Source organism: Herpailurus yagouaroundi, unplaced genomic scaffold (genome assembly GCF_014898765.1).
Source record: "Herpailurus yagouaroundi ecotype Mexico unplaced genomic scaffold, PumYag 206, whole genome shotgun sequence".
NCBI classification, from domain to species: Eukaryota; Metazoa; Chordata; class Mammalia; order Carnivora; family Felidae; genus Herpailurus; species Herpailurus yagouaroundi.
In genome coordinates, this window is record NW_024412437.1 from 5,153,656 (window position 1) to 5,174,217 (window position 20,562).

Below are 20,562 nucleotides of genomic sequence, written 5' to 3' on the forward strand. Positions count from 1 at the left end.
TCTCTCTCTCTCTCTCTCTCTCTCTCTCTCTCTCTCTCTCTCTCTCTCCCCCTCCCCTGCTCATGCTTTGCTTCTCTCTGCCTCTCAAAAATAAATAAATGTTAAAAAAGTTTTTTAAAAAATTTGTAAAAAAATCCCTTTTGTTTTATTCTGATCTCCTTCCATTTTCATACCCATGTATCTGCTTTTGAACATGTTCCTAATAAAAACCCAAGTTTTCAAAAACAAGCATATTATGATGGTTTTAGCAAATCATGTCCAGTTTAATCTTGTAAAATATTCATGCATCATCTGATATTGGTTATTCAGTACTTTGTAAACGTATTTCTACAACACTTAAGAACATTTATAATTTATAATGAATAGAAGCAAAGATTCCATCATATCATTACGTGAATGGTTATGTATGTTGTGGTCTTGTACATCTGAGCAAGACAGGAGAATTTATTGCCTGAGTTTTAGAAAGAATTTAAATGCAACTCTCATTATGATATGAATTTGTCTTTAGAGGGTGCGAAGGATCCTGAATAACCAGTACGATCATTTATCATGGATTTAGAAATATAATGTTCCAGATAAAATTTTGATGTATGTAATATATGCAGATAAATATTTAATTGTATGAAAGTTTACAAAATGGATATGAAAAAGATTAAAGTACAAGAGTAAATGAACAAAGAATACAAATAATTAACACAAAATAAAATGCAAACATAGAAAGCTAGAACTCCACCATAAGTTTAAAAGTAAATTAAAACAATTCCAATGTTTTATCAGCAAATATGCATATATGTTTAATTAAGAAGTTATGTATACTATAATGATTCCACTCCTGTAAAAGAGTTCACTAAAGAAAGAATATGTTGATTTTTTTTTTTTTTTGGTGTGGAGAAAGTGTGGTGATTCTTTTATTCAATTTTATTCCATTTCTATATTTTTCTCCATTATGCAAATGTTCTTCAATGAGTATCACAATTTGTTTTAAGTTATATAACATATCACCAAAAAAAAAAAAAAAAAAAGGACATCAAGAATACTGCTTGGTATCCAAAAAATTTTCTGGTGATATTCAAAATGAAATAACTATTGCTTAAGGAAAAAAAATAAAATTACATGTAAAGCACACACATATTTTTTAAAATTTAGTAATAAAAATGATACATGCATGTGTGTATACAGATAGAAACACATGTACATATACATATGTAAGAGGGAAGTGATTTTAAAATAGCAGAAAATACAGTTGGCCCTTGAACTACATGGGTTTTAACTGTGCAGGCTTACTTACATATGGATTTTTTATCATACAGTACAGACTATGTATTTTTTCCTTATGATTTTCTTATAACATTGTCTTTTCTCTAGCTTACTTATTGCAAGAACACAACATATAAAACATGACATACAAAATATGCGTTTCTGGTATTGGGAAGGCTTCCAGTCAACAGTAGGTTATTAGTGGTTAAGTTTTAGGGGAGTCAAAAGTTATATGCAGATTTTTGACTACATAGGGGTTTGGCATCCCTAATCCCCATGTTGTTCAAGGATCAACTGTACACAGAAAACTGCTAACGAGCTGGTGAGAAATCAACACCTCCCATAATCACAAAATAACATATTCAAAAATTTTAAAATCTGAACAAATGCTGTCATGCCCCTATTTTCAAAAAGTATGTTTGAACTGCTTCTCCGATGTACGTGCTTGTTCATTTGTGAGTCCAAGGGACTCCTCACTCTGTGAATTTCAAAACAATTTCTGAAAAGTTTTCAGAGGAAGATTCTTGGGTTTTACTTGTGTTTTACAGCAAACCCATAAACCTCATTTATTCCAAATGGCGTGGAGCACATATTTCAGCAAGGGAATTTTTTAGTAAATGTCATATTTCAAAGTTATATGCCATGTTTGAAGTTATACTTCAAAAAAATTCCAAATTTGTGATCATATTTTCACAATACCTGGTACCTGGTCTTTAAGTAACTTTATCAATACTTTGTATTGGCTTTATCACAGATTTTCTATCATTCCTAAATTTAAGAGGAAGAATGATTTTGAAATTTATTCATTTATTAACTAAACATACAAAACATATCTGATATTGATGTTAATGATTTTTAAAAGTATACATACTGCCAATTATAACATATAACATAAGCTTATATGACACAAAGAATTAATAGGTTTGAGCTTTTAAGAGTCATCTGAAGGAGAGAGGAGTTCCCATCTCATGGTTGTATCAATTTCTTCTTCAAAATTCCCCAGCTCCTGTTCCTTAGAAAGCTCTAAAAATACCTAAAAAGGAGACATAGCAGAAGGAAAAAGAATATCAAGTTGTTTATTGTCTTCCAAATTAATAAGAAATATAAATGGTACTAGCGTGTAAAATTTACAGGAATGATACAAAACCATCAAAGCTGACCCACCTTTTCCAATGTGCACTGGGAGAGGCTGTATTCTTCCAGGTTAAATTTATGTTTCACTGCGGGGGGGTGGGTAAAAAAAAAAAGACGAATAGCAGATGCTTGCAATTTATTACTAAGAATTTTTTCAAAGGCATACAAAATAAAAATACACACGATTAAAATAAATAGAACATAAAGCTGAAAAAAAAAACGCTTGGTGAAAGAATGGAATCACGAAAAGTCATAGTGTTAATATAAATGCAAATTAAGACTCTTAAATACAGAGAACAAACTGAGGGTTATGGGGGTGGGGGGTTAGAGGGATGGGGAAAAGGGAGATGGGCATTGAGGAGGGCACTTGTTGGGATGAGCCCTGGGTGTTGTACGTAAGCGATGAATCACGGGAATCTACTCCCGAAGCCAAGGCTACACTGTATGTTAGCTAACTTGACAATAAATAAATTTTTACAAATGCAAATTAAATTAATCTTGATATTGGGGCGCCTGGGTGGCGCAGTCGGTTAAGCGTCCGACTTCAGCCAGGTCACGATCTCGCGGTCCGTGAGTTCGAGCCCCGCGTCGGGCTCTGGGCTGATGGCTCAGAGCCTGGAGCCTGTTTCCGATTCTGTGTCTCCCTCTCTCTCTGCCCCTCCCCCGTTCATGCTCTGTCTCTCTCTGTCCCCAAAATAAATAAAAAACGTTGAAAAAAAAATTTTTTTTTAAAAAATAAATTAATCTTGATAGTAGAGTTTTCTCATATTAAATTTTGATATGGTTTATTACTTAGTATATATGTCTTGGGAGACGTATGAATTCCTTGAGGAACTACATAATTGATTGGTACATTCTTACACAGAAGGAAGATTTCAATCCCATCCCTTCCACTTTGAAAGGACCCAATACTTCTGTGTCACTGTCTTCAGTCAGTTTATCTGCTGTACCAAGCTCTCTGCTGGGCGTCCCCACCGGGAAATCCTCGTGAGACTGGTCATCGAATTTACATATTCAAGTGTTCACAGTTCACTACTCACCCAGTGAGAATCTTCTGTGTGTGAGCCACCCTTGGAACCATAGGCAAAGGAGGGGCGAAAACAAAACCCCTGCGTTCTAAGGGCAGGAGTATGGGCCTTAAATAAATAAGGACTTAAATATATAATAAATGATGATTACTACTAGGGAGAAAAGATAAATCAGGTAAAGGAAACAGGAAGTGCCAAGCACTCTTTTTTTTACAGGATGGCTGGGGCTGGCCATAGTTACCAGGTAAGAATTGAGCAGAAACTTGAAAGAAGTGAGGAAGCAAGGTGGGTAGTTAGGAAACAGAACTTCACGAAGCAGAATCAGCAAGTGCAAAGTCCTGAGGCAGGAGTGTGCAAGTCTGGTAGCATTTAGGAAGTACTGGGAAGTCAGGGTGTCCAGAGCGGAGGGAATAAACCTGGGATTCGTAGTCTCTCAAACACGATGGGCCAGGTACAGGTCTAGACACTTGACAAACGAACTCATTTAATCTTCCCAATGACCCTGCGAGGTGGGCACTGATATTACCTCTCATTTCTAATTTTTTAAATGTTTATTTATTTTTTCAGAGAGAGAGAGAGAGAGAGAGCAGGGGAGGGGCAGAGTGAGGGAGACAGAGGATCTGAAGCAGGCTCTGGGCGCTGACAGCTGAGAACCCGGTGGGGGTTTCGAACTCACGCACCGGGAGATGGTGACCTGAGCCGAAGCCCCACGCTCAACCGACTGAGCCTCCCGGGCTCCCTTACCCCTCATTTAGAGATGGGTCATCTTAGACCTGCAGAGATTCAGTGGCTTTACCCAGGTAGAGGGGCTGGCACAGGAGTTGGGGGTTTTCACCACTGTGCTGTGTGAGAAATTACTCCATGACAGTCTGCTGAAAGCCGATGAAGAGGAAGAACAGAGAATTTCCAGTGGCAAGAGGAGCCATGCACAATGCAGGGGACAGACTGAGCAAGAGACACGGACGGTTCATTCACTGTGACAGGAAGGCAGAACACACAGGCACAGAGGCAGGTCTCCTGATGGATGGTGGCAAGGTTTTCCGCTCAGGTCACATGATCTTATGGTGGGTGGGTTGGGAGACTTGTGTCAGGCTCCAGGCTGACAGTGCAGAGCCTGCTTGGGATTCTCTCTCTCCCCCTCTTTCTGCCCCTCCCCTGCTCATGCTCTCTCTCTCTCTCTCTCTCAAAATAAACTTAAACAAAAGAAAAATATATTACACAATTATCTACCACGAAATTATTACCTAAGTCTGAACAGATTCTTCCAAAATTTTATTTTATAAGGATAACTCTTACCTGCCTCTAATTTGTGAAAGGTCTGAGATAGAGGGTACACATCTGCCAAAGGTATCTTATAGGCCAAGAAGGACGAACACCTGGGAATACGAAAAATGTCATATTTGACGTTGAGTTTCAAGGGGAGAAGATGACCATCAAAATAAATACTGATATTAACATCGGTTTCCTCTGAAGAAAATAAAAATAATGCCAGTTAACGTATGGCTTACGTATAGAACAAATAACATGACCAATGGAAAATCCTTAAAAGGTCTTTGGTGGCTGCCTGTTGGAGCGAATTCTCCTAGAAATAATGCAGCTTATCTGCATATATGCTCAGTGTATGTAAACCTTTCTGTTATTGTTGTTGAACACGGGTGTCTGAACTGATCCCTTTGCTTAGTTTAAATTAGGTTGCAATTAGCGCGCCTGGGTGGCTCTGTCGGTTAAGCGCTGACTTGGGCTCAGGTCACGATCTTGCCGTTCGTGAGTTCAAGCCCCGCGTCGGGCTCTGTGCTGACAGCTCAGAGCCTGGAGCCCGCTTCGGATTCTGTGTCTCCCTCTCTCGCTGCTCCTTCCCTGCTCCTGCTCTGTCTCTGTCTCTCACAAATAAACACTAAAAAAATTTTTAATTAGGTTTTAATTAATTAACTTAATATTTCATCTTTGTCACTAGAAACCTAAGGGAAGGGGGATATGAGGTTCAGAGAGAGGGACAGACTAGGGAAAGTTCAAAAGGCTTTAACTATAAACTTCCCTGAGCTCTGAGGACAGGAAGGGCCGGAATGGATTCGGATTCGTGGCGTCTTGTTTCCACTTGCCACTTCCAGCTGCATGACTTCGTGCCTAGTCTCAGCTCATCCTCAAATGGCTGTCTGACGCCCCCGGCTGGCCCTAGAGCTGCTCCTCCCTCCAAGGAGTTCCAAATTCAGTTCTTGTCCCGCCTCCTCGCACCGTCCCCCACCAACAGGCAGGCATACACAAACACACGCGGACGTACAGGTCCACACACGCGCCTTTCTGTTCTCCATTTTGAGCCGTGAAAACTCATTAGAGGGAGAATGTTTGATGATCTCGACTGCTGTTTGTTTCCTAGAGGGGAATTCACCCTAAATACGTTACACCTTTTAAACTGTAAATATTTACATCTTTTAAATATTTTCAGGGAGGTCTGTGGAAGGCGCATGGGGCCAACCGTGGTCCCGTGTGGGTTCCATGCAGGAGAAGTTCCTTTCCCCCAATTTTTCCAAGTCCTGTTTTGGGTTGGGGCCGGCCCTGGATGGCTGAGGAGGCTCATGCAAGGTGTCCTCAAGCCTTCCCAGGGGACACAGCTTCCTGGGTGGCTCTCCAACCTCTTACAATCTGGAGGAGTCTGTAAATCGGTTTTTGAGGTCCCTAACTGTTATTATGAAGTCAAATCATCCTGAAGTTCTCACAGAGCAGAAAAGAAACCACTTGAGTGGGTAAAGCCAACAGGTTTTTCCGTAATCAGAAGCTCCTTCACCTTTCCTGCTGTGCAGCCTGTGGGAAGAGCTTCAGAATCTCGGCTTGGACCCAAGTCACCAGGGACGATTCCTTCACTTTCAGTTCTAGAACGTAATCCTTGCCAAGTTTGTTTTTCAGGTGTTGGATGGAGCCGATGCACCTATGGGCAAGAAGGAAAACATGTTGGAAAAAATGTTACTCCTGGGGCGCCTGGGTGGCGCAGTCGGTTAAGCGTCCGACTTCAGCCAGGTCACGATCTCGCGGTCCGTGAGTTCGAGCCCCGCGTCGGGCTCTGGGCTGATGGCTCGGAGCCTGGAGCCTGTTTCCGATTCTGTGTCTCCCTCTCTCTCTGCCCCTCCCCCACTCATGCTCTGTCTCTCTCTGTCGCAAAAATAAATAAACGTTGAAAAACAAAAATTAAAAAAAAAAAAAGAAAAAATGTTACTCCTTAAATTTCTTACATTATTCCTTTTTTTTTTTTAATATTTATTTTTGAGAGGGGCAGAGAGAGCGGTAGAGAGAATCCCAAGCGGGCTCCCAGCCATCAGCGCAGAGCCCAATATGGAGCTCGAACCCACGAACGGTGAGATCATGACCTGAGCTGAAGTCAGACACTCAACTGACTGAGCCACTATTACATTATTTTTAAATTTCAGATGGAGGGAAAGGGGCATCCCTGAGCGAACTGAAGGAAAGAACTCTAGGTGCTCACAGCGATTTCGCCCTTCCTGTGGGGAATCTTGTTCTGAGGGTCAAGCACAGACTCCAGAAGGACACCCACCTCAGCCTTCCAGACACCATGATGGCGACGCGGTCACAAATGGCCTCTGCTTCAGCCAGGTAATGGGTGGTCAGCAGAGCCCCCTTCTCTGTGTTTTTAATGGCTGCCTGGATCATCTGCCTGAAGCACATCAAAAAATTACCATTAAAAAAAGGGTAGAAAAAAAGAGAGAAATGGAGGGAGAATTGTAGAAAGAAAATGCAGTTTAGGAATCATTTTTATCAGCCAAGTTTCTAATTAAAAAAGCAGAAATGCGCTTATCGATTAGGTTTCTGATAATATGAAGTGTTTAATATTTTTAACGCTTTGATATTAATATTTAATATTTTTAGGTATGCCAACGGTATTCTGGTTAAGTATTTTTTAACATTTATTTATTTTTGAGAGACACAGAGAGACAGAGTATGAGCAGGGGAGGGGCAGAGAGGGAGGGAGACAAGAATCCGAAGCAGGCTCTGGGCTCTGAGCTGTCAGCACAGAGCCCGACGTGGGACTCGAGCTCACAAACCACCAGATCATGACCTGAGCCGAAGTCAGACGCTTGACCGACTGAGCCACCCAGCGCCCCAAGGGTTTTTTCTTTTTTTAATGTGAATACCACATGAAGATGATACAACATCAGAGAATCTATGTGTTAAATATTTATTTTCCCAATTATACCGATTATCTCCACTAGATTAGAAATGAGTGGATTTGGTGTCCTGAGATCAGTTTAAAAACACAACTTTTGCATAAAGGTTATACTCCTGGCTCTGAGGGTTATGATAATGCTCACCACATTTGCTGCTGCCCTCCCGGATCCATGCCCGTCGATGGTTCATCCAGAAGCAGGATAGGCGAATTTCCCAGGATGCTCAGCACAAAACACAACTGAAAAGCAGAGAGGCACCTTATTTCGCTGCTTCCATCATACCTCATATCCTCAGAATAACATCACACATCACACGTACCTTTCGAGTGGCTCCGGCCGTCAATTTCTGCACCGGCACATTTAGCTGTTCGCGCAGGGTGAAAGTATCCACCAGCCTGATGGGAAAAGGATGAGAATATCAGCGCAAAAGAGGATGTTTGGAAAATGTGATCCCACAGAATAGCTCTTGGAGGGAAGCCTGGCACCGTTCTTCTGAAACTCGAACGATCGGAGAGAAGAACAGTTCGTTTTGGAACATGGAAGGCTTTTCATCTCGTAAAAAGTCCTGGAGGGTAACTAGAATTTCGAACTTGGAACTGAAACGGATGCTTATTCGTGATCATTCATTCATTTAACACCGTCCATTATTATATGCATTTTTGTGTTTTTTAAAGATCCCTCAATCAAGGATGCAGGAAACAGCTCCTGTCCTCCAACCCTGCCCTACCACTGACACTCTCTGAAAAGGGGGAGGCGTCGCTTCTCCTCTCCGTTCTTTATTAGTGAATTCAGCATCAGTGGTGCAGCCTCCCTCCCTGCCTCGGGACCGAAAGGAACCAGATGACCTCATTTTACCGTGAGATGGCAACAGTGGCGTCCCCTTTCCTCAGCCCTTTGATGGCAGTGAACACCTCCAGATGTTCCCTCACTGTCAGGCAGGGCCACAGCACGTTCTCCTGAGGACAGTACCCCAGGAAGCCCACCATGCTGTCTCCCTGAGGACCCCAGCCTCTCAGCTCCACCTGAGAAAGTAAACCGGTGTTAGACCCACACGCCGCCTTTCCTCTCATCTCACGATTCCCCAAGACACCGCCACAAAGCTAAAAAATACCGCAAGTTTTTGAGCATCGACAGACTATTATCAGATTGAAATCATAAAGCCTTTGTCTTTCTCTGTCTGATTTATTTCACTCATTTCACAGTATACCCTCTACGCCCAACCACGCTGTTGCAAATGATAGAGATGTTGAAATCATTACATTGTATACCTGAAACTAATTTAACACTGTTAACTGCGCTTCAATAAAAAAGGGCTTAATTAAAAAGATAAATAAACAGACAAAAATTAAAAAGCTAAAAAAATGAATACAATAGACATTGGTTCATACATTTCTTCTAGAAAATCACCGAAGCTGCTAAAAATAGAGTCTCACGAAGATACAGCCTGCATTTATCACGAAATTTATAGTTTGGGAATAAAAAAATCATTCTTCCATTCTTTACTACCTCTCCAGCTGTGGGCTTTGCGATCCCAGAAATCATTCTAATAGATGAACTTTTACCGGCACCGTTAGGTCCTAGCAATCCCAAAATCTCACCTGAAAGAGAACCACTGATTATCAATCTGGGAAGTGAATCATCACAAACTCCACGCACGGCACTATTTTGAAATTGATCACATACATGCAATTCATGTCGCCAAACCATGTCCTTTAACTCCTATAATTATATGGAATAATAGTGAAAAGCTTGTGGGTTTGATGTCAATAAGTCTTTTGTCTCCCAGATTACTTTTTTCAGGGAAAAATGTGCCAGGTGCTTTTCGGTAGTAGGCACCAGATGTTCTGAGACCATGGTTGAGTGATCCCTAAACTTGGAAAGGCAGGGACATTTTTGTCCATCCCGAATTCCCCCGCCTGCATCCAAGCCACCATTGTCTTTCATCTGAACTGATATAAGAGCCCCTTAACTTGTCTGGCACCCATATTTACAAGCCAATAATAGCCAATGTGCAATTTTTTTGCGACGCTTAAGTGCTAACCAAAAGCTGGCTAAAACCTCTCTGGTGGCATTCTACTGACTTGGTATAAAAATCTCAACCTGTGGCTGTATTTCGCAGAGTGGCACCTAGTCTGGCCCTGCTCCCGATTCGGACTTCCTCTCTCCTATCTGCGGCTGCATCACTAGTCTCTCCGTGCCTCGACCATTCCAAAGGCAACCCCAGGTCTGAGTCCCTGCCCGTGATGTTCTCTCTCCCTGGGTGCTCTTACCTCTTCCTGCTCGCCTAACTGACACCTTCTTATCACCCAGGTCTTGGCTTAAACATTACTGCTCTAGAAAGGTCTTCCCTAACCCTAAGTGAATGTAGCCCCAAGCTGCTCGTGCCATTTCACGTATCTGAATGCTCCACATAGAAATTGCTTGCTATGTGCTGGGGCCCCTGGGTGGCTCGGTCGGTTAAGCGGCAGACTTCGGCTCAGGTCATGACTTCATGGTTCATGAGTTCAAGCCCAGCGTTGGGCTCTGGGATGATAGCTTGGAGCCTGGTGCCTGCTTCAGATTCTGTATCTCCCTCTCTCTCTGCCCCTTCCACCCCCCTCAAAATAAACATTAAAATATATATATATATATATATATATATGAAAGAAATCACTTTTGTGCTGACACTTTTCTTGATAAGTTAGTTTTGTTTTTCGATCCTCTCTTAGGATGTAAAATCTGTGAGGATAGGGACTTGCCTGTTTCTTTCATGATTATATTCCAGCACCCAAAGTAGTCCCTGGCATGCTTAAAAAATATATGTTGAATGAATGAATGAATGCTTCAGCAAGTACAATGGTGCCTATAAGATGGATGCTCAGTGGGTACTTTTAAAATAATGGTGAACAAGCTTAAGTGATTCTGCCAAACCTTTTTTAACACAGAAGGAGATATTTCTTGCTGCTACTTTCTTCTTTCTCTTTGAGAAGCAACTTTTCTTCTGCCCTGCATATTCTTTGTGGAGACAGCTAGCAATTATGACAGGTTTCTGGAATAGAGGACAGTGTGATTTTCCTCTTAAGCTTCAGAGATGTTATGTTCCTATGTTCTCACTGCTGGACTCTTTCTTACTCTATGTCATAAAACAAAGTATATTTCAGATGGACAGTAATCAAATCAATACCACTTGTTTCAAGTGTAATGTGCATTCGTTGACGTCAACAATATTTCTTGCTTCTAAAATTAACACAGATAGCTTCGTGGAAACTGGCTCATTGCCTTCCCAGAAGTGCCCAAGCTCACGGGCACGTCATAACATCTGTCTAGCAGATAAAAGAGTAATCCTTTAAATCTTAATCCCTATTCAGCATTTTATAACAAATCTCACCTAAATTCCCCAACTTGGGAAATGTTTGGTTTTGAAATGATAGCTCTACCTATCAAAGCCCATTTTTCTCAAAAGGGGAATAGCACCGGGGCTCTTGGGCGGCTAAGTCGGTTGAGGGTCCCACTTTGGCTCATGTCATGATCTCCTGGTTCCTGGATTCGAGCCCCGCGTCGCACTCTGTGCTGACAGCTCAGAGCCTGGAGCCTGCTTCGGATTCTTGTCTCCCTCCCTCTCTCTCTGCCCCTCCCCCACTCGCGTTCTGTCTCTTTCTCGCTCAAAAATAAACATTAAAAAAAATTTTTTTTTACAGTGGAATAAAACCATTATATTCTGTGTTCTCCTTTGACCTTGAGGACACCCCAAAGAAGCGCTTGCATATTTAAGAATTACGAAAAGGCACTGAACTCTGGGGCACCTGGGTGGCTCAGTCGGTTAAGCGGCCGACTTCAGCTCAGGTCAGGATCTCACGGTCCGTGAGTTCGAGCCCCGCGTCGGGCTCTGTGCTGACAGCTCAGAGCCTGGAGCCTGTTTCGGATTCTGTGTCTCCCTCTCTCTCTGCCCCTCCCCCGCTCGTGCTCTGTCTCTCTCTGTCTCAAAAGTAAATAAATGTTTAAAAAAAAAATTTTTTTTTTTAAAAGGGCACCGAACTCAAACTTTCGCAATGAAAACCAGCATATCGCCCTCTATTCTCGATAGCTCTTGAATATAGGGCCCTTAACATCCACTTTGTCACTTGCTTTTCTACCTCCTCTGAGAGTGAAGTGGCCAGGGCAGTTGCCGTTCTTATCCTTTCTGCTTTCACATCTTCATCCTCGTCACCAGGTTCTTCTGGATTGGGTTGAGCACCTCTACTTTGGGGGGAAATTCTGCGGACAAAACGAAACGTAGGACAGAGGTTTCTTCGTTACGAATGATATCCTTCAGTCAGCGGCTCTGTGATCGTGCCATTGCCCTTTCTTTCAGTAAACTGGTGATGATGATCATGGCCCCGTGAATACACTGCTTCCGCTTTCCCCAAGAGCTCCCATCCCCGTGGCCAGAATTGCTCCCTTCATGCCCTCCATGCTGTTGCCCGTCTTCCAGTTAGAATCTCTGACCCGTGCCAATGTGCTGACAAATAACTGCTGCTGCTTTCAAAATCAGGTCACCTACATCTTCTCTGTTGACTCTGAGCCCAACTTAAGGACACCTGACATTTGCTTCAGCATCTTTTACTGTCTGCCCTTCCTAGAGCTCTTCTGGAAGGTCCCTGTTATGAAACACTCTGGGCTACATTCCTCAACCAACTCCATCCCACCTCCTCTGTGCAAGGACACGTGATCACCTGAGAGGAGAGACTGGCATATCTGAGTACTCATTAAATTCCGGAGGAACTGAAAACTTCCCTCCGCCGATGAGTGACGGAGAGTCCTGTTTCCAGGCAGTAAGTCAACAATCCAGTGACCATCGTGAAAATCAGCCTGCTGCGTACGTTGTCAATATAAACCCACGCCAACAGGTCAGTAGCGCAGCTGCTACGTGGGAACGTTCAAATATGATACTAAGTTCGAAATTAAGTTTTCTCCCAACCTGAAAACAGGATCCCTTCGCGTTATTTTCTTTCCCCATTTCGCTTCCATGCATCTCAGGAGAAACACCAGTATCAACGTCTGAAAGTAGGGCTAGGAGCAAAGAACAGCGGTTACACGTCGGCATAAGTTCACAAATATTATTTAAGCGTCTGAATTAGATTGGTGGCCTTTGTCTTCAGGTAAAATACAGGTGAATCATTTTTACAAATCCGGGGAGAAGGCCGGCTGTCCGGTGACCATCCAGCTCCGTGCTTCCTTTCTGCTCACAACCCACATCCTGGCTGTCAGCCGAGTTTATCAGTTCTACCTTCAAAATCACCTGGAACCCAACTGCTTCTCACTCCTGCCTGTGCTGCTCCCCTCCAGGGTCCAGGCCGCCATGATTTCTTACCGTGATATTACAACACCTTGCTCCCTGGTCCCCTTCTCCTTCTCCTCCCTTTGCTCCCAAAATCTATGCTCAACACGATAACTAGAACTACTCTTTTACAACATAAGTCTATAAATAAACTTAAAAACAAAAAAAAAACACCAAAAAAACACAGGGTGCCTGGGTGGCTCAGTCGGTTAAGCACCTGCCTCTTGATTGTAGCTCAGGTCATGATCTCATAGGTTTATGGGTTCGAGCCCCGCATCGCACTTTGTATTAGCAGCACAGAGCCTGCTTGGGATTTTCTCTCTCCTCCTCGCTCTCTACCCCTCTCCCACTCACACTGTCTCTGTCTCTCTCAAAACAAATAAACCTGAAAACAATAAAATAAACTAAAACATAAGTCCAATCCTATTGCTTTGCTTAAAACCCTCCAGTGAGTCCTCAGTTACTCAAAGAAAAGGTAGTCCTCAGAGTGACCCAGAATGCTCTGTGTCAGCTCTTTCTGTCCTCTTTGCACTTTCCCCCGTGACCTCTGAGATCTTCTCTTGTACCCTTCTCTCCTTGGTCACTCTGCCACAATCACACTGGCCTCCTTGCTTACCCTGGGACAAGCCAGTGTCCCTCGTGCCCCTATTACAGGAATGCTCTTCCCCAAGCTCTCCCTACAGCCTGCTTTCTTGCCCCACCTCCAATCTTTAGTTCTCAATCAGGCCTTTCCTGACTACCCATTGGACACAATATACACTATTTATTTTAGTTTATTATCTGGCTCCTTCAACCAGAATATAAACTCTACAGGGGCAGGGACTTCTGTCCAGTTTTGCTTCTACGTCTGGAAAAGGAATGACACGTTGTATCCAGAGACGGTAGCTTTCTTCAGCCCAAGCATACCAACAAAATCATCTTTCCCTTTCATTTTTATTATTCAACGTTGCCCTTTTTATCTCTAATTCAAAGCACTTAAGTTACATTGAACCTGTGTTTCTTACAAGCTCTCTCAAACTTGGAGGTGGCATAAACAGGATAAATAAACATGAAAAGTTAATTTTATATTAAATTCTGGACTTACCCAGTCCACTCAGGCATATAAAAACTTAACTCATGATTTGGATTCATGTCTGAATTATCTTATTCTGAGACTGTATCAAAAGGGCTTTCAAAGCTGGTACCCGTCAGATAAAACCAAATAGTTATTGTAGTAAATGGTAACTATAAAAAAAAAAAACTAGGTAAAGAGGTAGAAAGGCCTTCTTACTATTAGGCATACTAGAAGATCAACTCCACTCAGATCAAAATGGCGGTCCTGATTGTCTGAATGGTACGCCTGGGCTCTCTGCAAAGACAAAAAGAAAAAGAGCTAAGTGGAAATTCATCAGCTTTATGATTTGCATTTAAATAATGAAATTCCAATAAACCAACCAACCAACCAACCAACCAATCAATAAAATGAAATTCCACAAATTGCATATTTTCAATGCAAGCATCAAGCTTGATTCCTCTGTGTGCCCCGGTGACAAATATTCCACTGCAGGGAAGAGAGGGGACCACTACTCAATGCTGTCTCCCAGTGAACAGGTGACCTGTGTCTGTTCTCTTTTCCAATCTTTTGTTGTTGTTGTTGTTGTTGTTGTTTAATCTTTTGTTTTAACATTTGCTTCAGGTCTACTGAAGGCATCACAGAGAGAGGATCCTTGTGAAAAATAATAGGGATTGACAATATTTGTCCCAAATGCCCCTCAAGAGCCTTTTCTGGGTCCCTTCCTACCCTGATGGTGACTTTCCCACCATAATACGTTAGCCACATCGTGCTATTCTTCCTTCATCGGTCAGTACGTTCAGAAAGTAGCTCATTCCTCCTAAATAATGTATGACAGATAGAAGTTAGTGTGGTTCACTCGGCAGGTCTGCTTATATTTTAGGGGATTGCTTTAAGCAAAGGAAGGGATTTCCAATTGAGAATTCTAAGTGTTCCTCAATCAATGGAAAAGTGCTTTTGCAGACAGAGGGCTTCCCAGGGGCCCCAAGAACATGAGGGATTAGGGCAGCTTTCTCTACTTTCTTTGAAGTATCATCCAGGATGATGTGGGGCCCTAAAGAGCATCTTCCTGGCTAAGCTATCCAGCACATCTATCTCCTCGTGCACTTCTTTCCATTTGAATCCCACTTTCTTTAATGCCTCCTGGTCTTTCCTGTTTCAGTGCCTTTGCCTCCCTCCACAGAACATGCTTACCTTCTGCCCCCCTCTCCTGCTAATTAATTCTGACTCATTCTTCAGGATCCTGTGGAAGCATTGCTTCCCCCAGAAGAATCATCTGACTCTCTAGATCATGTCAGCTGTGCTTTGTATCTTGCCCTTGGCACTTTGCCCTTCTCTTTTGGAACTTTTAAGCCTTTTGCACTGAGTCGTTTCACCAAGTGAATGGTGAAAGGATGAATTGTGCTATCTTGCTCATCAGGTGTCCCCAATGACCTGCACAGTACCTGACACAGAATACTGTTTCCCAAAGACAAGCACAGGGTCCAACACAGACCACTGGTTAATGTGTATTTTCGAATGAATAAATGACCCTGTATATGGTTTTATACTCACAATGGATAATGAATACCTATTAAACTAGGCAACGGTTTTCAATCTGGCATTAGATTTGAATAGCATTTGACAATGCTTATGTTTTGCAAAGTGCATATGGCAAAACTTTATTGAGGTTAATTTTTCATGCCAGGAAATTCACCCACTTTAAGTATACAATTCAAGGATTTTCAGTAAATTTACAGAGTTGGGAGAGCATCACCACAATTCACCTTAGTAACATTTTCATCACCCCAAAGAGATACCTCATTTGCATTTGCTATCAAACCCCATTCCCAACCCAACCCAACCCCAGGAAACCACTAGCCTGCGTTCTGTCTTTACGGAATTGGGGCAAAGCACTTTAATAGGCTGCATATTCAGAATTAATGACATATTAACGGTTAATATTTCTTACCTCTGCCAAAAAAGCTAGAAATTCACCCATGGTGGATGAGGGAATTAATATCATGCTGGAAATCAAGACAGGTAAGTTGAAGTGATTCATTAAAAGGGTGTCAAACATAATGGTTGAGGTCTACAAGGCAAGTGAAGATATACTGCAGGTCAGACATATACAGTCCATTGATATTGGGGAAAATATTTAAAATGTAAATGTTATCATCTATATCAGAATTTCCCCACATACAGATTTACCACTTTCAGATGGAGAAGGGAAGGGAGGGGTTTTAGTTAATGAGAATAAACGTGACTGTGAGCTCCCCAACAGAAACATTTTACATAAAAACCTGGAGATTAAGGCAAAGACTTCCTAAGAGTGCATTAAGTGCAGTCTAAGACAGTAAGATAAAGAGAGAAATCACCCTTTTACAGCTAAGGTAACAATATTGTGAATGTATAAAAACCTGCATAAGATGAGAAGCTATATGGGTAGTTACTTTGTTTTATTTTTTTATTTAAAAAAGTTTTTGTAATGTTTTGTTTATTTTTGAAGGAGAGGGAGATAGAGTGTGAGTTGGGGAGGGGCAGAGAGAGAGGAAGACACAAATCCGAAGCAGGCTCCAGGCTCCGAGCTGTCAGCACAGAGCCCAATGCGGGGCGCAAACTCACGAGTCTTGAGATCATGACCTGAGCTGAAGTCTGATGCTTAACCGACTGAGCCACCCAGGGTCCCCTATGGGTAGTTATTTTAAAAAGTCCGTACTGCCTCCTACCTTCTCAATGTCATTCCTGCTCCATTTATGCCCCATTCCAAACAGATAATTTTATCTGCATTTTGATTACACTGATTGATTTTGAGACTCTGCATTTTGATTACAATGGACTTATTTGCTTTCAAAATACTGGTAAATGTGGGATGAGGGATAAAGATGATTTTTCATTGTTCTGTAAGGATCAGTTTATTAGCCCACAGTGTGTATGGAGCACGATATTGAACATTTTCTGGATCTTATTAGTGTGAGAATTATCATAAAAATAGTAAAAGTTGTAGCTATTAAGTTCGCTGAATATCACACAAACCCCAGGCATTAAGCACCTGGCATGCGTTGTTTGTTTTAATGCTCACAACACCATAATGTGGTCATTCTTCCTATCCTTTCCTTGTATGGGAAATCCAGGGTTTGGAGACCATAACTAACATCCCCAAGACCACACAGTCAGTCAGTGACAAAGTCGGAATTCAAAACCCTATGTGTGTGTGATGCTTAAGTCTTTATATCAGAAAACTATACTGTTTAGTGGGTTACATAAGGGAATGTTGAATGGCTACTCAGTGAATTTAGAGTTTGGGGGGAATGGATAATCTACACATAAAAAACAATTGGGAATACAACTAAAGAAGTTGTAATCAAGGGTTCAGTAAGAGCACAATAAGCATTTTAGATGGCAAATTCAAAAAAATTTTCTCATTTTACAACCAATAAGCTAAGACTCAGTGTGCCAAGAAGAGAGGTTACCTCTCTTCTTGGGCTGACATCATGGGCACCATCATGGGTTGACAGGTGCTTCCTTATTAGACAGGGACCTAAGATACCCATGAGATACCACACCCTGTGGGCTATGAGAATCCACTGGACTCCAGAAACAAATTGACAGCTGACTGTGGCTTCACTCAGTGATGGAGAGGCCTCGCCTACACTGTCCTTGCAAATATACCCAAGATCACAAAAGGACAGCTGCACTGCCCATGGTCCGATACGTTTCTATATATGATCTGTGAGTGATAATGAATGACCTGGCATGGTTTAAATGGATACTAACTGCGTCGTGCAAGATTGGTTCTCGCAACACACGTTGCCTCAACACATATTTCGAATAAAATGATAAGTTCTTTGTACCAGGCACAAAGGTATTGCAAAACAGCTTGAGGTCTGTGCGAAGATGGACGGTGCATGGCAAATCAAAGAGTTACGCCCAAATCAAGATGCTGATCAGAGCAGACTTTAAATTAATATTGTCAACCTTGCTGCTACCTCATACCTTGTGACATGTGTAATGATGTGCGTGAGGTTGGAGGCGTCAATTTTATTCTTGAGTCGCCAATAGTTTGTGTGTGACCTGGAAACAAGCGACTCATTTTTCCTCCTCTATAAAATGAGGCGAATGATACCAGATAACGAATTTTTTTTTTAATCTGACGTTCCAATATTCCATTAAGTATGTAGCTTCTTTTCACTGATAGAAAAATAAAATGTTAGAGACCAACACACTGAAATAGATACAGATGAGAAAGGAAAAGGGAAAATAATCAGAAAGTATAAACCTGTATTATACTGGAATACTAGAGTACATATATATTTTTTACATCTTGAACAAAGAAATCTTTATTTTCCAAAATTTACTTTGCCTCTGCAATACTGCATCTAATTTTACTCTGTAATAATTCAAAAATAGTTGGCAGCAAAGGAAAAAGCCACCCAATCATATGTAAATATATTTCTATTTGAAAAACAGTGTTTTAGAGCTGCGTGTTCAATTATCTGCTATAGCCCTTTATTTACTAGTTGGTTCATATCACAGTGTGAACGTCTTAACCATCACGTTATTCCACAACCCTAATAGGACAGGGGATTTGCATTAGCATGACTTTGCTTAGAAAGAGCAGAGTCAAATTTCTTCATTAGTTCATTTATTCACTTGCAGCTGAAAAATTATGCGAAAGAATTCATATGACAATGCGGAATCTATTGTGCCTTCTACCATGTTTTGAAGGAAATTGGCCTTCACGAGACTTTCATTATTTATATCTTCCCCGCTCCCTAAGCCAAGCAGTGAGGGCTACTGTTCTGGCAGATTCTGGTGTATCGAGTCTGGAAAGCCTTCATATTCTGTTGAACTGATACCCTTTGGGGGCGCCTGGGTGGCTCAGGCGGCTGCGCGTCCAACTTCGGCTCAGGTCATGATCTCTCGGTCTGTGAGTTCGAGCCCCGCGTCGGGCTCTGTGCCGACAGCTCAGAGCCCGGAGCCCGTTTCAGATTCTGTGTCTCCCTCTCTCTCTGCCCCTCCCCCGCTCATGCTCTATCTCTCTCTCTGTCAAAAATTAAAAAAAGAAAGAAAGAAAGAAAAAAAAACAAATGATACCCCTCGAAATCCTAGAACTTGGCTGACAAAATTCTGTCCACGTTTTCAGCAATCTTGGGCATTCAGTAATCTTTCATTCATATTGACCAATAAGTTCTCTGGCGTAGGTACAAAAACATCTCCAATCTTGGAAATTATTAGCGTCTGAGGTTCAAGGATACCTTCTTGAAGCCCGTAGAAATGGACTGTGACATTTGACAGTACAGTCCATTTCTGCTGACAAATGTTATAAAGCCATTTTTTGTTCTAATGTCACCAGGAAGCCCTGTATTCTGAAGAACCCATAAACTCAATAGTAGCACCTTGCACTTCCGGTCTTCTGTAAGGTTCTCCAGAAACGCTAGTCAAAGGGTTGTACGTGACTTCTTCAGGAAGGTCACTGACTCGGAAACATGTAACATTTCCTCTCCTTTCTACAGTGTAATTGAAAGGTATTACTTTTTTCCCATTTCTCAAGGCAAAGGTGACCATATCTAACGTGACAGTGAAAGTTTAAAAAATAACTGTCTCTCTATCAATAGGTTTGTACGTGTACTTACGATAAAGAAGCAAAATGACCAAAGGCCACTATTTTTTCTCCTCTTGCGAAAAATAAATGATATCACATACGTCAAGAAGACCAGCGAAGCTGCATAACCAAGCGTAATCACAGCCTGAAGATAATACAAACAGTATCAGGGTCAAACCCTGAAGTATTAACCGAGGGAAAAATTAAATTACAAATCTTTTAATTTTTTTTTTCAACGTTTATTTATTTTTGGGACAGAGAGAGACAGAGCATGAACGGGGGAGGGGCAGAGAGAGAGGGAGACACAGAATCAGAAACAGGCTCCAGGCTCTGAGCCATCAGCCCAGAGCCTGACGCAGGGCTCGAACTCCCGGACCGCGAGATCGTGACCTGGCTGAAGTCGGACGCTTAACCGACTGCGCCACCCAGGCGCCCCAAATTACAAATCTTTTAAAATGTCTTATTGCACATGCACTTTGAATTTTTTTTTTGGTTTTAGTTGATGACAAAATGAAAATGCGTATGTCTTCCTTATAGAAAATATCAAGCGTTATAACTTATAAGATATTGTCTATATGGTGTGTCACTTACCAGGGCAAACACAATTCGACTTGTGATATAAATGCTCGTTATGTTTGCGAGGTAGAAAATTAAATACATTGAAAGGAGAAGAAAAACGAAGAGGCTAATATCCACCAGTGCCTGCCCACACCAGTAGGCAGAAGGGTAGAGACCAGAGATCCATAGCTGGGACTTAGCTCTCCTCTGATGAGAAAACAGGAGATACACAGATTCAGTTGAAATCTAAATCCAAAACAAACACACTGGGGGAGATTTTAAAGATAAATGGAATCAAGTCATTGTAGATCTTCTAATAATTTAATTATGCACATACTATTTAGAACCCGAGGTCTAAAGAGCCAATTCCATAATGGCGGCCATTGTGAAAACATGTTTTATTTTATAGGTTACATTCCCACTTTAACACATGCCTAATGAATAGAAAAGCAGATCTCATACTGATCAAGGCATAGGCC

At 41.8% G+C, this 20,562-nt stretch overlaps 1 protein-coding gene across 3 annotated transcripts in view; it reads right to left on the bottom strand.

Moving 5' to 3' along the window:
- Positions 1-1,426: 1,426 nt before the first annotated feature.
- The window catches only part of ABCA6 (ATP binding cassette subfamily A member 6), a 60,823-nt gene continuing 41,687 nt past the window's right edge, over positions 1,427-20,562 (bottom strand). For 2 of the 3 annotated variants that reach the window (XM_040452217.1, XM_040452218.1), the window contains 16 exons: positions 20,117-20,290; positions 19,557-19,670; positions 15,893-16,012; positions 14,161-14,238; positions 12,531-12,622; positions 11,707-11,827; positions 10,505-10,622; positions 9,101-9,192; positions 8,450-8,616; positions 7,914-7,989; positions 7,739-7,833; positions 6,964-7,083; positions 6,202-6,342; positions 4,716-4,795; positions 2,422-2,477; positions 1,427-2,290 (listed from right to left, as the gene is read on the bottom strand). In XM_040452217.1, coding sequence (XP_040308151.1) covers positions 2,189-2,290; positions 2,422-2,477; positions 4,716-4,795; positions 6,202-6,342; positions 6,964-7,083; positions 7,739-7,833; positions 7,914-7,989; positions 8,450-8,616; positions 9,101-9,192; positions 10,505-10,622; positions 11,707-11,827; positions 12,531-12,622; positions 14,161-14,238; positions 15,893-16,012; positions 19,557-19,670; positions 20,117-20,290 — 1,746 coding nt within the window. In that variant the 3' untranslated portion in view covers positions 1,427-2,188. Of the gene's footprint in view, positions 2,291-2,421; positions 2,478-4,715; positions 4,796-6,201; positions 6,343-6,963; positions 7,084-7,738; positions 7,834-7,913; positions 7,990-8,449; positions 8,617-9,100; positions 9,193-10,504; positions 10,623-11,706; positions 11,828-12,530; positions 12,623-14,160; positions 14,239-15,892; positions 16,013-19,556; positions 19,671-20,116; positions 20,291-20,562 lie in introns of those variants that run through there. The other variant, XM_040452219.1, reaches the window with a different exon arrangement.